At 35.5% G+C, this 14,922-nt stretch overlaps 1 protein-coding gene across 1 annotated transcript in view; it reads right to left on the bottom strand.

Annotated features, from left to right (window-relative positions):
* MYO18B (myosin XVIIIB) overlaps positions 1-14,922 on the bottom strand; it is a 201,322-nt gene that overhangs the window by 115,564 nt on the left and 70,836 nt on the right. Inside the window, exons 20-22 of the mRNA XM_053469399.1 lie at positions 13,380-13,563; positions 11,324-11,534; positions 3,697-3,806 (exon numbers count right to left, since the gene is read on the bottom strand). Of these exons, the coding sequence (XP_053325374.1) occupies positions 3,697-3,806; positions 11,324-11,534; positions 13,380-13,563 (505 nt within the window). The remainder of the gene's footprint in view (positions 1-3,696; positions 3,807-11,323; positions 11,535-13,379; positions 13,564-14,922) is intronic.

Genomic DNA, 14,922 nt, shown 5'->3' with positions numbered 1-14,922 from the left:
AGACCCTTGCCTTTAAGAGACCCCTCACTCAGATATATAATGTTGACTCACAGAAGGTGCTTAATGAGACTTCACCCTTGACTGAGAATGCACCCTTGGTTCCAATTTGAATGTTATTTAATGTCATTTAAAATTTCTCATTTTCTGAAATAGAACCGTGTTCAAAAAAAGGCATCCTCCAAACCGGTAAATTTGATTTTAACATAAGAGATCACCGACATGTCTCAAAAAGAATATGTTCCGTGTAATCTGTAGCAAAATAAAATAGAGGGTAGGCTTACGGTAAGAAAACCAATTTCGCCCAACATTATGGCCAACTTTATATCTGTATTTGAAAAATTAGTGGAGGTTACTGTCCTCTATAGCTGCATCACTTTGACTATTAAAAGAATGATTTCTACCATATTTCTGCAGCGCCACTAAATTAGAGTTACTTTTAGGCCTTTACGTATCCCGTGGAGAGATATTATCATAGACTCATATATCCAGAGTGAAGTTGGAAATATTAGAAGCAGTTATATCACTGAACACACTGGCAATGATGTCTATAAGTTATAATATATAAATATATATTTAATTATTTGTGTCAAAAAGCGAGGCTATTCCACACTGAACATTAAATCCCAGCACTCGGATTTATTTTACGCATCGCTACAGGAAACTGAATGTTAAAACTCTCCTTTCCGAAGAAACTGTACTTCCTTCTACCTTTTGTTTAAATTATTCACCCGAATCAATGAATCGTCTTTCCATCTGCTTTGTTTCTCACCAGGGTGTTTGCATATAAATTACATTCACGATGAAAAGATTAAAAAACAATAATAATATACAGAATTATTCTCTAAAAAGATAACAATAATGCAATAAAAAAAACAACAACAACTATAAACTATAATGAAACCATAAATTAGCTCTGCAGTTCTGTTTTGTGCATTTCTGTTGGTGCTAATATTTCGTAATATATCATGTGTACCTGGTATGAAGATGAAACATGGCTACTAGATAAACCCTTAACTCAAAAGGGGTTATTTAACAAAGAGTGAATTACACATGAGATCTGATGAAACACTGGATCTCTTATTCATGCATCTGTTCTCCGGTTGGATGGGCTGAGTTTGCTACAGGTAATATTGTTACATTTTACTAAGGAAGTTTACCCACTGAATTTCACATTTTTTTGGCCAACCTGCAGTTTAGTGAATAGATCCCTGCAAGGTTAATTCGCTATCCTAACCGAGTGCAGCATTCTGCACGTAACCCCTTAAGGATGAAGGCATTTTCACACTTGAGGATGAGTGTTGTCAGTATTTTGACACCTCCCTTGCCAACGGTATATTTCCTTTTCGCTTTTAAAGTACACAACCAAACTTATATAAGCAATTTAGTACAAAAATAATAAAAAAATAATAATTTCTACCTATTTTAAATAGGTAGAAATTGAAAAGGTTTTACATTTTGTAACACCCACGCCTAGTATTTACAGACAAATATCAGTATGTGTGACTTTCATAGCTGTAATAGGATTCACACGTTGCAAAAGCATTCCGCGAAAGTATCTATTTTTGAAAGCAGAACAACCTAGGGAATTTCGCAAGGGTCATGGCAACATTTTCATGCAGCTATTTCTTGACCAACGTTTTATAACGCATAGGACAAAAAAATGAATCGTCACTTTTCTTACAGCCTTTGTAATTTTGCTTAAGAATGTCCTTAAGAATCATAAAGGAAACATCAATTATTGACTGGGGTGTTTTAAAATGTATTGTTTATTTCACCTATTTCAACTTTTTCTCACGGCTCTCATCAGAGAGCATTGCAACATGACTAGAGACTCTCTCTCGAGGTATCTTCTAGCCCAGGGATCTTTATTGTGAGAACACCTGATAATATCATAATAACATCACTGGAATCTCTTCATATGCTTATTTTTGCCAAATGAGGTGTGTACTGATCACTCTACAAGCGTACTTGTTTTGAAACAGCTAATGAACACTAGTGAGAGTACAGATCCGACACTCCCTGGGTTTGAATAAGTATTTCTTCCTGGAACAAGAGCTGTGAAGAAGAACAAAGATACAGCCCTTACGTTTTCCCCTCCTAGCCTCAGATTTGCATAAAGTATAAAATTGATCACTCAGCCTGCATGTAATCAACTAATGAATGACTAGATCCTGAATCAATTAATGAAAGAGTAAAACATTTTAGCTGTGGAGGTCAAATTCGTGGGGGGGGGGGCATATTTCCCACCGCCAAAACGTCTTGTCATATTTCCTTTATAGAATTGAATCAGTATTGATTCATCCACTCATTAGATTACATTTTTTTATTATGTCCATAGGGTTTTAAAAGAATAGGATTTGTAGAGGGACTGCAAAAAGTCCTTCATGACTGACCTATGATGAGTCACAAATGCCCCTTAGCTACGGTGGGTTTTATAAAACATGATTTTAATAAAGTCATGAGTTTGTTAGGTACCTTCGTGCCTCAAATCCCAATCTGGCTGGACTGTGTGTGGTCCTTGCTGCACAGCCACCAGAGGGTGATATGCTGTTGTTTCTCTTTCAGGGCTGTATTGCCTGTCAAGCACTACATTTATAGGAAGCACATTTGCTACAAATGGTTACTAACTACATGTACCTGTTTTACAAGTTCTTTTACAAGTTCTATTGATCTGCTAACATATAGTCCTGTGATATGTCGTTTGCTGTCTGCCTCAATATAAGGCCATGATGAGAATGATTTTTATAACAATATTTTATCAGTAGTATCACATTGAAATGAGTTCTAAAAATATTGTGTTGGCGAATTTTACATAAAGCAGGCAGTGAAGTAGTTAAAAACTCTCCCTTAAATAAACACCCACAGCCAAAAAGAAGAAGGCTATGGGACAGACATACAGGTGATTGAATGGTCATTTAAATAGAGAAATTAATGTAATTATATATATATATATATATATATATATATATATAAGCAGCAGGGTTCTATACCAAAAGGTAACCCAGACAACCATTCAAATATCATCATCATCACCATCCTGTAGGATGGAGCGCCCAACATAGTATGTATAGCAAAAACAGATTTAATGCCCAAAAAACAATGGGGCTACTCATGGGATGGCAAAGGCAAGCAGGCACATTAAAACACAAAATGCAGGTCCCACAGTCTATCTCAAAAAACTCTCTCTGCCAAGATCAGACTTCGTCCCTTAGCCTTTCTAAATCATTGTAGTGGCTGTTGAGGTTCTTTCCATTTTAAAATAATTCTACTTTTTACATTACAAAATGTTTTTGGACAGCTGCATGTGAATGTGTTATAGCTCTGCTGTCCAGTATACAAGAGACACCAACTCCTTACCATATTGTCTTGTGGTAAACCGTAGAATGTCTCAGTCTTAATCACCCAGAAGCATAAAAGAACTACATTAAAAAAGCAGAGCTTTATTATCTCTTCTATAAAAAAAATTTCGCTCAGTGTATCATCACAACTGTCTACAAAGGCAGCCTCCAGGTTTGTAGATAAAAGGAGTTTATTGGAACAAAATCAAATCCTGTGCTAATTTACGTTAATATGTACAGTACTGAATTTAACGTTAAAATAAACTAAATAACTAAAGGGACTTGTACTTTAGTTGAAACAGCCCTCCACTTGAACATCAACTACAAACTACTTCATGTTTTCAATTATTTACCATACCTTTCTCTCATCCACAGACTCGTAGGTGGAAATATATTTCTTCATGACCGGTAATGCCAGTACTTGAAAGCGAAGTCGGAATTCAGTTAGGCCAATCCTGTCAGCATAACCTGTGGAAAAACACAGTTTAAAAGAAAAAAAAAACATTTAATTTTTGTTCAACATCAATGAATATAATATGATTATAATATAGTTAATATTTATTTTTCTAGAATATAATATACAGTGTTATCGTGTAGAAGAAGAAGAAGAAGAGGAAAGGGAGACGAGTTAACACTTCGCTGTATTGTGTACTCATACGGATGTAGGCAATAAACTGGTAGCTGGTTTGTAACTTGAACACCCGACAATATCATCAATGGGACAAAAACATACTGTAAAATGCGTTTTCACTTGAAGAATTATAACTTCATACTTTCCGTGAAACATTAAAATCAATACCAACATGTGCAGTCATTCTTATTACTTTATGGAATCCCCTGCTTGGCCACTTGCTGCCAGAACCTATGATTTCCCAAAGGCTTCACAATGACAATGTGAAAATATACCCTTTCAAATTTGACAGAGGTGAGAAGATAAAGAACGTTATTGATTAAAAATGGCCCTTTGCCTCATGATATTTTCAATTACAATATAAATACTCATAAGAAAACATATTCAACAGACAAATAACGACTAAGAATCAATTGTATCGATTATAATATAAAATACTTATTACAAACTAATTATTATATACAGGAACATATATTCAGAGCTTAGACACTTTTTGGGATGAGGGTGTTTACCTATTCATTGTTTAATTCATTGAAGTATAACTTGGGGTATAATATTCAGACCTCAAGCAAGAATGAGAGTATATTCAATAAGGCATGGATAAATACATAGCATGAATGTAAAACACAAGCAAGAAGACACAATGTTTAAAATAGTGATAACCGATATCCATCGAAAGTACAGCTGTGCTTATGGTGCTGTTATGAGCTGATAAAAAGTACACCTCTGAAACATTTACTGATATCACCTGAAACTTGCCATACTCATACTACTACTACTCATATTACTCATACGCGATAGTCAATGGCGTTGCTAAATTCCAAAATAGGATTTGGACTGAGGATGTGCATGTTACGTTGGCTTGGCTATAGGGTTTCTTTTTCTTATACATTTTGAATACATTTCTGTAGGAGTATAGTTCTTAGAAATTCATTTTCCTGGGAAATATACAGTTATTTGTCTTAAAAATGTTTTTTTTCCCAGTGAGGAGCCAGGAGACACTTAATATAACTCTGTGAAGATTATGGGGGCCAGTACACAGTTCTCCGATGTGCAAAAGAAGAGCAAGTCCATGGACTACAACTGCAAACAGACACTGCCAGCCAAGTGATGGGATACTGATATAGCACATTACAAAATAATTACAAGTGTTGTGGATAAGGCTGGGAGAATTTATTAAATACTAGTGTAGAATACACACACATCAACCTCCCAAAACAACCAGAATACCTATGGTAATAAAAATATATGCAGTATGAAACATGGGTCACCTTTTGTTAAATAAAACAACTCTATGTGCATTTCGGCACTAATGGGGTATATTTTGTTTGGCAAACTTCATGTTCTGTGGTCAAAGAAGGGGTGGAAAAATAAAGACAGCACTCTCCGTCTGATGGAAAATGTTGAAAACTTGAATTTCAAATTCAGAAAAATCTCATTTTGGATATTACAGAAAGAAATCTCTATTCATATAGAGAAAACTCTTCTATCAAGGTCTAGTCTATGAAACCTTAAGTCAAGGATGCAACGTAGCAATTACTAACTAGGTGGTTCAAGAACTAAAATAAAGCGGCAAGGACAAAGGAATAGTCGAGTCAACTGGGTAACGGAGACTCTGAAACTAAAATAACACTTACAGTATATTATGGACACTTAGAAATGTGTAAATTGTTTTATAGATTTTGGTTTATTAGAATGATAGAATATCAAAAAACATACATACACATATATACCTATATTATCACCAGCTTTCTAGAATACATGTATTTTACACTGGATACACTGATATATCCTTCAAGAAGACCCATCCATATAGGGCTTTCTAGAAGGATAGGCTTAGTAGAAGAGGGAATTCTGCACATGATATGATAAATATAAAAATATCTATAAATAATATCTATGTAAAATAACAGATTATATAGATGATGGGCATTCTCATATTGTGGAATCTCTGTGTGTTTTAAATAAAGGGAACTAGGCCTTGGAAAAATATTTTTAGGTACCGAAATGCATTGGAGTTGAGCATTTCAACTCACTGCCTTCACAGCGGCAATGACTCTGTATAATATCAGCAAGATCACTTTCAAGTAATCTCCTACACATTAACTTTCTGAATTGCAGTCATTGAGTGGTTTTTATTCCATCTATGACTGTGAAGCAGTTGGGATTTCAACAGCTTCATTTCTATTGACTCAAGTGAGAGAATGGGATCAGTTAAGTAATATTTTTGATATTCCTCTACACTCGGACACTACTATCAAATAAAACGGTCTCTAGTTAGGTCAAGCCTGTCAATTTATACTATATGCCTTCAAGAACGGTAACTTCAGGTATTTACGGCACTAATAAAATTAACGTTAATATGATTCTGCAAGAAATCAATTACACATTACAATTAAACAAAAGGTTAACGAGCTCTATGCAAACTAATATTGACTAACTCAAACCAACAGAAAAAGGATCATTTAACTTGTCTACCTATTTTTAACATTTCTCTATATAATGAAATATATATATATATATATAATGCTAAATAGCAGTTTAGTTATTTTTTCCAGTCAGTTGGCACGAACAGATGTAAAATCAACCATGTAAAAATATTATTATATAGACTGCAATGATCATTACTAATAAACGCTTGCATCCATTTATTTGTTTCACAAATAAATATATATATATTAGAAAATTGTGCACTGCTGCATGACTTGGTTGCCAATAGCCGCATTCATCAAATGAATCCGAGTAGCACGATTTCCAGAGTAAGGCACATATCTTCCATTATCTAACGTACCAGCAATAGCAATAGTCTTTGCCACCTCATATCCCATTCCAGACGGTATATTTCCATGTTATGTTTTACCAGATTAATGTAGACTGACTGGATATCTCCATTTCCAGGGAGCAGTCGCCTTCAGTAACTAGAAACATTTCCATTTTCAAAGTTCCATGGGTACTATGAATATATATATATATATATATATATATATATATTTTATTAAAAACACACAAATAATAGTATTCACAAAAAAATTACACAAATATGCATACATAGCAAGCATGGTTTTAGCATAGTTACTTACACTGTATCCACATAACTGCATAAAAATTCCCTGAATCTTACACAAATCTGATCACATTAGGTTAAAATTTCCATATATTGCTAGTGCCCAACCGGTGTATGTTGCAACTAGTATTTGTAATATCTGTTTCAATTTAAACCCATTTTTGTTCACAAATATACAAATGTTACAAATCTAATATAGATTTTTCTTACAGTGGGTATTCTCGTGAGTGTTGTGGGAGTTTTGGATTTTAAATACAGTTATATAAAATTTATGATAATCACTGGTTAACTTTTATTTATTTTTGATGAGCTTGTTTTGTTTCTCAGTATCATTCGAAACAGATCTGGCACACATTTCACAATTAAAGGTTGTATTTATCCTGACAAATCTGAAGAAAACGTGCTACTTGTTGGTTTTTTTATCTTAATGTCAAACATATAACATTATTTACGTTTTAAACATTTTCTCTGCAATATTGTCAGTTTGCTTTTTTGACAACAGAATGTCCTAGATTAGCTTTGATAAATAAATTATTCTATATGTCACAACAGCGAGTAAGCGAGAACAAAAGTATAGAAAATCCGTCTGTTCTAAATACAATGAAATACTCCTGACTGACATTGGGTTCGGGTTTAATGTTGTCTGCTGCAGAAGCAGGGGGTCCATGCTGGCAGATTTCTAAGCCCTAAAGGCAAACAAGCATGAACAAATTTAAATATTCATGTTAATTAGATTCAAATTTAAATATAAAGTATTAAAATTACTGGACGGTCTAGCACAGACTCCATAAAAACAAAAGAGAGCTGTAGGGTGAACCAAGCAGGTGGTTACCCCGTTCAGCTCATGGTTTCGTGATCAGGGAACTATTAAACATGGATAACAGGATGCCAAATCACATGGCCCAATAAATAAATACATATATAAATATAGGACCAGGAGGGCTATAAGCTTACTCTTCCGTACATATACACTATTGGGTTGTCATGTGCCCTGGACCATTCAGTAATGGGGGCTCAGTCCTCCTACCTCAACCTTTTCACCACCCCCACAGTGCCCTAACAATAAACAATTTCCTAAATTTCTTCCATAAGTGTGCTGTTATTCCACTCTGAACTATTTTCATAACCCTTTGTATCACAGGTAATAGTAACTTAATAATAAGTTTAATAATCCACAAGGAACATTTGCTGGATTTACTGTCCCTACCCTTCTGCGAGCTGCTTAGGGTCTGTGAGAGAGGCTACTCTGTTATTTAACTTAAGTGTATTATCTGGTGCCACTGAGAATGGGGGAAAAAGTTCCCAAAAAGTTTTTAATAAGTATTATGTAAAACATGAGCATGATTCAGGGAAAATGTACTGCTATTGATATTTTTGGAGTTCTCTTATGTGATAGTAAAAAAAATTAACAAAATACAGTGGCATAATTCTAAATGTAGTTCTGTCTAATGGAAAATATCTTGAAAGACCACTCAATATAGATGGGGGAAAAGAAAGCAGAATACCCAAATAAAACAAAAAATAATCCAGCCGGGTAAGATCGTTTGTTAAAAGGGTAATAGTCAGGGTAAGTATACTTCAAAAGGGACACTATACCAACAACACAAAATAGAAGATATACAAAAGGGGGAAACATAAGAGAAAATAAAGCTAGAAATGAAAGCGACCACTACTGATGCAATAACTGCATTAGTGTTCAGCCTATAAACAAATAAATGAGAATGGAATCAATAATATAAACTGCAGGAATTAAAGGGAAACTACAGTCATCATATGTATTTTAATGCATGAGGTAGCTTAGTAGCACCTCTTTCCCTGTTGCCCAGCTATTTGCCATGTAGGAAGTAGGTTTGGCCGAACAGATCTTCTGCCATGTGATATACCATCAAAGTACCTTAATATTCATTCTCAGTTAAGTATCCTGCCTAGAACACTGGAGTGTCTCTTTAAATGTGCAAGGTGAAGATTTGATATAGCTCATCAAAAACATATACACGAGTCCTGTGAGCGACACCATTGCTTCTACCGTACATTGCATGTTTAATTATTGAAAACCTGAGAGTGAAAGACATATAATTAATCTCGAATGGCAGCTGGTCCACCCCAGCCTTTAATTAATATATTCTTATAAGAACTAACCATTACATCTTCAAAGGCAAAAGAAGGAAGGGGTATAGAATGGGAGAGCTGAGGGACACCTGTTTGACCCCTACTATCATCTTCCGCCAGCTTGTGTTTGGCTGTGTCTCATGAGCTACGATGTCACAACCACTGCCGTTACCTCTTGCCAATAGAATATGTGGAATTTGTAAAATATTTCATTAATCTTTTTTCTTCGCCATAAATATTGGCTTTTGTTTGGTTTTAGAAGTGTTTCAGAAATGAGTTTTGCTCTCCTGGGGAGGTAATGATTTTGTTGGATGCTTGCATATTAAATACATTTCCAAAGAGTATTTAAAACAAACTGAAAGTAACATTATTATGTTTTCCCCATTTGTGTAGAAAATTAAAGCCAATGTTTTTAACTCCTGCTAATCTTATGTTACTTTGTTATTACATTACATTTATAAAGCACCAGCAGATTCCATAATGCTATTACAACGAAAGGAGAATACAAAATGAACAATAACTAAACTATAAAAATAACAAAAACAATGTGCTTACAGTCTATTAAACCACCTATATATTGATTAGATATTTGGTGCCCTAGCAGCATTTTTCTATACACCTTGATGATTGTTCTGTGTGTACAGCTAGAGCCCAATATCTATAAATATTTATTCTGAACTAAGTTCATCAAAATAGTATATAATAGCATATAGTTTTATGTGTAAATGTAGTACATTAATAATATATTGTGCCCAGAGGCTAATTTACAAAGACAAACATTAGGTGGCAGAAACTCTCATTATGCTATAGCTTTTTGACATAAATTGTTCCTAATATATGTAATAATGTTTGATTATTATGTTTTGAGGCAGCATGCAGCCATGTATCCCACCTCAGCTGAAAAGTGCTGCTGAATCTGTGTTTTCAATTATTTTTACACTGCACACTCTGAGGCAACGGACTTCTTTCCTAATATATTTACACCTTTTGTACCTTGTTGATAATGTTGCATTTTTTAAAGCAGCAGTTTCCACCAACAGGCCAGGATCTCTTTGTATCTTTCACTGAAAACATTTAATATAATGGTTATTATTATTATTATTATATTATTGAGATGCGTGTCCTCAAGCTGCAGTCCTTGCGTATTGGAGTTGGAAACTATTGATAAAAAACTGTTTGTTGGAATGATTTGGAACAAGTGGATAGGGTTTGGTCAAAATGGGAAGAGTGCAGGTAGTCCTCCTGGTAGGCAATGCAGCATCTTCATCTAGAAGAAAATGGACTTCATCTTCCACTACGATAACATGTTTTCCAGGACACACATTACCTATAGTGGCTTATGCACAATATTTAGCATCTCTGACTCTAAATAAGCCAGGACAATTAGGAAAGCAAAGTCCACCTCCTTCTATGTGATACGCAATTGCAAGGTGGGGCTTCCATGGGTGCATCCTGGTGCCACTGGTGCCTGGTAAGGTATGTACACACACCTGGCCATCCACATGATGTAAAAGAAAATGTGATTCATTAGACCTTTTCCATTGCTCTGTGGTCCGGTTCTTATGCTCACATGCCCATTGTAGGAGCTTTCAGTAGTGGACAGGGGTCAACATGGGCACCCTGACCAGCCTGCAGCTATGCAGCCCCATACGCAACAAACTGTGATGCACTGTGTTTTTTTACACCATTCTATCAGAACCATCATTAACCTTTTTCAGAAATTTGAGCTACAGTAGCTAGTCTGTTGAATTTGCCCACTGGTAAGCCTTCAAACCCCCCCCCACATGCATCAATGAGCCTGGCCACTCATAACCTTGTCGCTAGTTCACCACTTTTCCTTCCTTGGGCCACTTTTTATAGTGGGCAGTTTTGGAGATGCTCTGACCCAGTCATCTAGTCATCACAAATTGGCCCTTGTCAAAGTCTCTCTGGTCCTCCCCATCTTCTAACATCATCAACTTTAAATATGAAATGTTCAATTGCTGCCTAATATATCCCACCCCCACTGACAGGTGCCTGCCAGTGGTCATAATGTATCTAATATATATATATATATGAACAACACATTTAACCTGGACAAATCATGAGTGAAAATCAAACTAGGCAGAACCCACATTGTAGAGGCAATATATCCACCTTTTAAACGCAGCTCTGTCTAGCCATGAAGTACACATCTCTTACCTATCCTGCAGAGACGTATAGCATCTAATAGCTGGGCTCCCGCAAGCTGATTCCTTACATTGGGGACATCAATAGCAACATTAATTGGGTCTCCTGCTGCTCCTTTGCTCAGTGGCATGACTTTACATTCTGCACCATCCAACCCCGGTCTTGGGACCAGACAGTGTACAAAATGTACCTGGGACCGTTTAAGCAAATTCATCAAAGCATCCTAGAGCAAACAAGAACAGTAAAAATCATTACCATTGTTATATCATTATATGCCAAAACAAAACATATACTACTATGGTATGTTATATATTATTGCCGTCTCTATATATATATATATATATATATGAATGTATGTATGTTAGAGTGGGAGTGTATTTATAAATGCGTGTGCATGATTATGTAAGTGTTTGTGTGTTAACCAGAATGTGTATTTGTGTGTTAGCATGAATGTGTATGTGTGTGTGAGCATGAATGTGTATGTGTGTGTGAGCATGAATGTGTATGTGTAAGTGTGTGGGAAGGACTACATGTTAGCATGAGTGGGTAAGTGTGTGTTAGTGAGTATGTCTAAGCATAGTGTATCTGTGTGTTATGTGTGTTAGCGTGAGTTTGTAAATTGTGTGTGTAAATATGTGTGCTAATGTGTACGTGTTATGGGGGGGTAGGAAAAGGGCCAATGGGACCACTTGCCCTCTGAGCCAGAAGGTAGCAGCCCTCCCCTGGCTATAATGTAACATTTTTTAATGTATGACTCTTAATTATTTAATGTTTTGACTAAATAAGAGTGCAATGTATGGGATCTTAAAAGGGAAGATTAAGGGGCCAAAACCAGAAAAAGTTAAGGGATCTAAACATGTATAGCTTGGAAGAAAGGCATGACAGGGGGTATATGATAGAAACATTTAAATACATAAAGGGATCAACAAGATAAAGGAGGAGAGTACATTTAAAAGAAGAAAAACTACCACAAGAAGAGGGAACATTCTTAAATTAAACGGGCAAAGGTTTAAACGTAATATCAGGAAATAGTACTTTACTGGGGGGGTATGCATGGAATAACCTTCCAGCAGAGGTGGTAGTTGTCAGTACAGTGTACAGTGAAAGAATTGGGCAGATTGGGCTGAATGGTTCTTATCTGCCGACAAATTGTATGTTTCTATGTAACACAAGTGGAAAATGTACGAATGCACAAACTTTGAGCCTTTTGTTTCTATAGATTTCCTAAACTACATCTTAATGTAGGTACTCTTAAAGCCGCTGCTCTAGGCAATCAGATAGTCTGTCTTAAACTACATTCATAACCTATATGTTGGATTAAGAAAGACACCCAGAAACAAATGCTGCCAGTATGAAAACAAACAGACTTCAATCATGGACAGCCCACTTTGTAGACAGGTATAGGTGGCACATAAAGAGTTTAAGGTCCAAGCTGCCATCCTGTTTAAAATCATAAATGTGTGAGAGGATGCGCAGCTGCAAGGTAATTTGCTTCAAGCATCTCTCCAACTCATATAACATTCTGTCTCAAACTTTAGATATACAGCCTTGAAAGTCTGGCAATTCTTTGAGCCTTTTCGACAATTCATGTGAAGGTTAAAAAGAAAAAAGTAGATCAAATATTTCCTGCCATGCTGGTTTTTAATGCTAAAATAAAACTCAAAGAGGTAGGCATGGTTTTATACTTTACATTTGAAAGTTCAAAATGTTTAGTAAACAAGACGTTCTTTAATATGCAAATTCTACCATGTTTATTTAAAAAACACAATATAGAAATTATACAATTATACAGTGCATGCTATTACTGAAAAATACTAGTCTTCAGTTTAGTAAAGACTTTAAAGCAGAATGATAATTCACAGTTGTGATATTTGTTGCTAATGGTCCTCACAGCTTTAATTGTGGCATATGGCATAAGCACAAAACTAGAAAGGGTATAATTATAATTTATGAATTAAAAGCAGAATTCCTACGTTAAAAATAAACACTTTTACTTCAACACCTCTCTCTCAGAAGCATACTCAGTCAAAGGCTCAACTTTCTGAAGATGACGCCCTGCAGTACTCACCATCTGAAGCTTGATTTGGGCGCACACTGACCTCCTCCTTACAGCTGCAAAGCTGCTGGCAAAGGTTTTTCTCACACAACCAATTCTCTGCAAGGATTGCTGTGACTTTCCCTCCATGCCAGCCACAGAGCGACATATCAGCGGAAACTTTGCTCGGGGTAAAAACAAGTCCTTCACATAGTCCCTGGCACACAAAATCAAGACAGATCGTTACGAGACGTAACAAGCTTTTTGCCAGTTTCTTTCTTGCCAGATCATCCAGCAAAGAGCCTATTCTGTTGATTTACTGATAAGAATGCAGACATAGGCTTCCCAATTGTGCTTCTTTTGGAGAAAAAGTCCATCTCTAAAGACCAGGTCCATCTGTTTTTCATTTACATTCTGGCATATCTTTTTTCCAGAAGCTCAAAATGTATCAAAGCTCCACATCAATAAACCTTACAAATATGTGTTTGTATTGTACCAAATATATCTATTAGACTAATGCATTCAGATTCATATCAATTTAAATTTAAACAAAATTTGCCAATTTCATTAATTCACACGAGTGTCCAGAAACAAAAAAGGGATCCCAACGGAACAAATGAAAACAACGCAGAGAGCTCAGAATGTATGTTTGCATTTCATAACAGGGCCTAACAGGGTTTTTGGTCCATTTGCACAAGTCTTATATCATTCCCCTAAGAAAATGCATTCAAATATCACATAACTGATTTTAAAAAAATGAATATATAGTTACTGAATGACTACTGGCCTCTATTAAGAGACCTGATAGGTAGGATTTTTGAAAGCAAGAAAATATGGCAGACTAGATGGGCTGAATGGTTGTTATCTACCATCAAACTTTATTTCAATGTTCCTATCAACAAGAGACCAGTTAGACTAATTTAATATAATAGAAACACTGGAAAACACATTTACGGCACTTGATTAGTCTGTAATGCAACATAAGAACGCAAAAGTAATATATCATTATATCTTAATGGTAGTTCCCCTGGAGGCAACCTTAGATGTATTTATAAAGAAGAATGTGCATCAACAGATACAAGTTATACCACTTAGAGCTGCTTTGGCTCTGATAGAAGTCTTCGATCAATGACAAGTTGTTTTTTATGGGAAAAAAAAACATCAAGAAAGTGACTATAAAGAGTTTCAATTTTGAGTAACACTGTATTCTAGTATTTTTGTAACATCCAAAGAAACCTTAAAAAGGCAGGATCATGTACATTATATACAGTCGTGTGAAAAAGAAAGTACACCCACTTTGAATTCTATGGTTTGACATAATAACAATCATTCCTTAGCAGGTCTAAAGATTAGGAAAATACAATCTCAGATGGACAACGCATGACATATTACAACATTTCATGATTTATTAATCATGATTTGCTAAGTGGCAGGTGCTGCTAATCAAATGCCCTTAATTCATTGATCATCAAGTGTGGCCACCTCTATAAAAGCCAAAGTTTTAGCAGTTTGCTGGTCTGGATCATTCAGGTGTGTGTTAACACAATGCCAAGGAGGAAATACGTTAGCAATGATC

The sequence above is a fragment of the Spea bombifrons genome, chromosome 1, assembly GCF_027358695.1.
Source record: "Spea bombifrons isolate aSpeBom1 chromosome 1, aSpeBom1.2.pri, whole genome shotgun sequence".
NCBI lineage: Eukaryota > Metazoa > Chordata > Amphibia > Anura > Pelobatidae > Spea > Spea bombifrons.
This window is presented reverse-complemented; position numbering and strand designations above follow the sequence as displayed.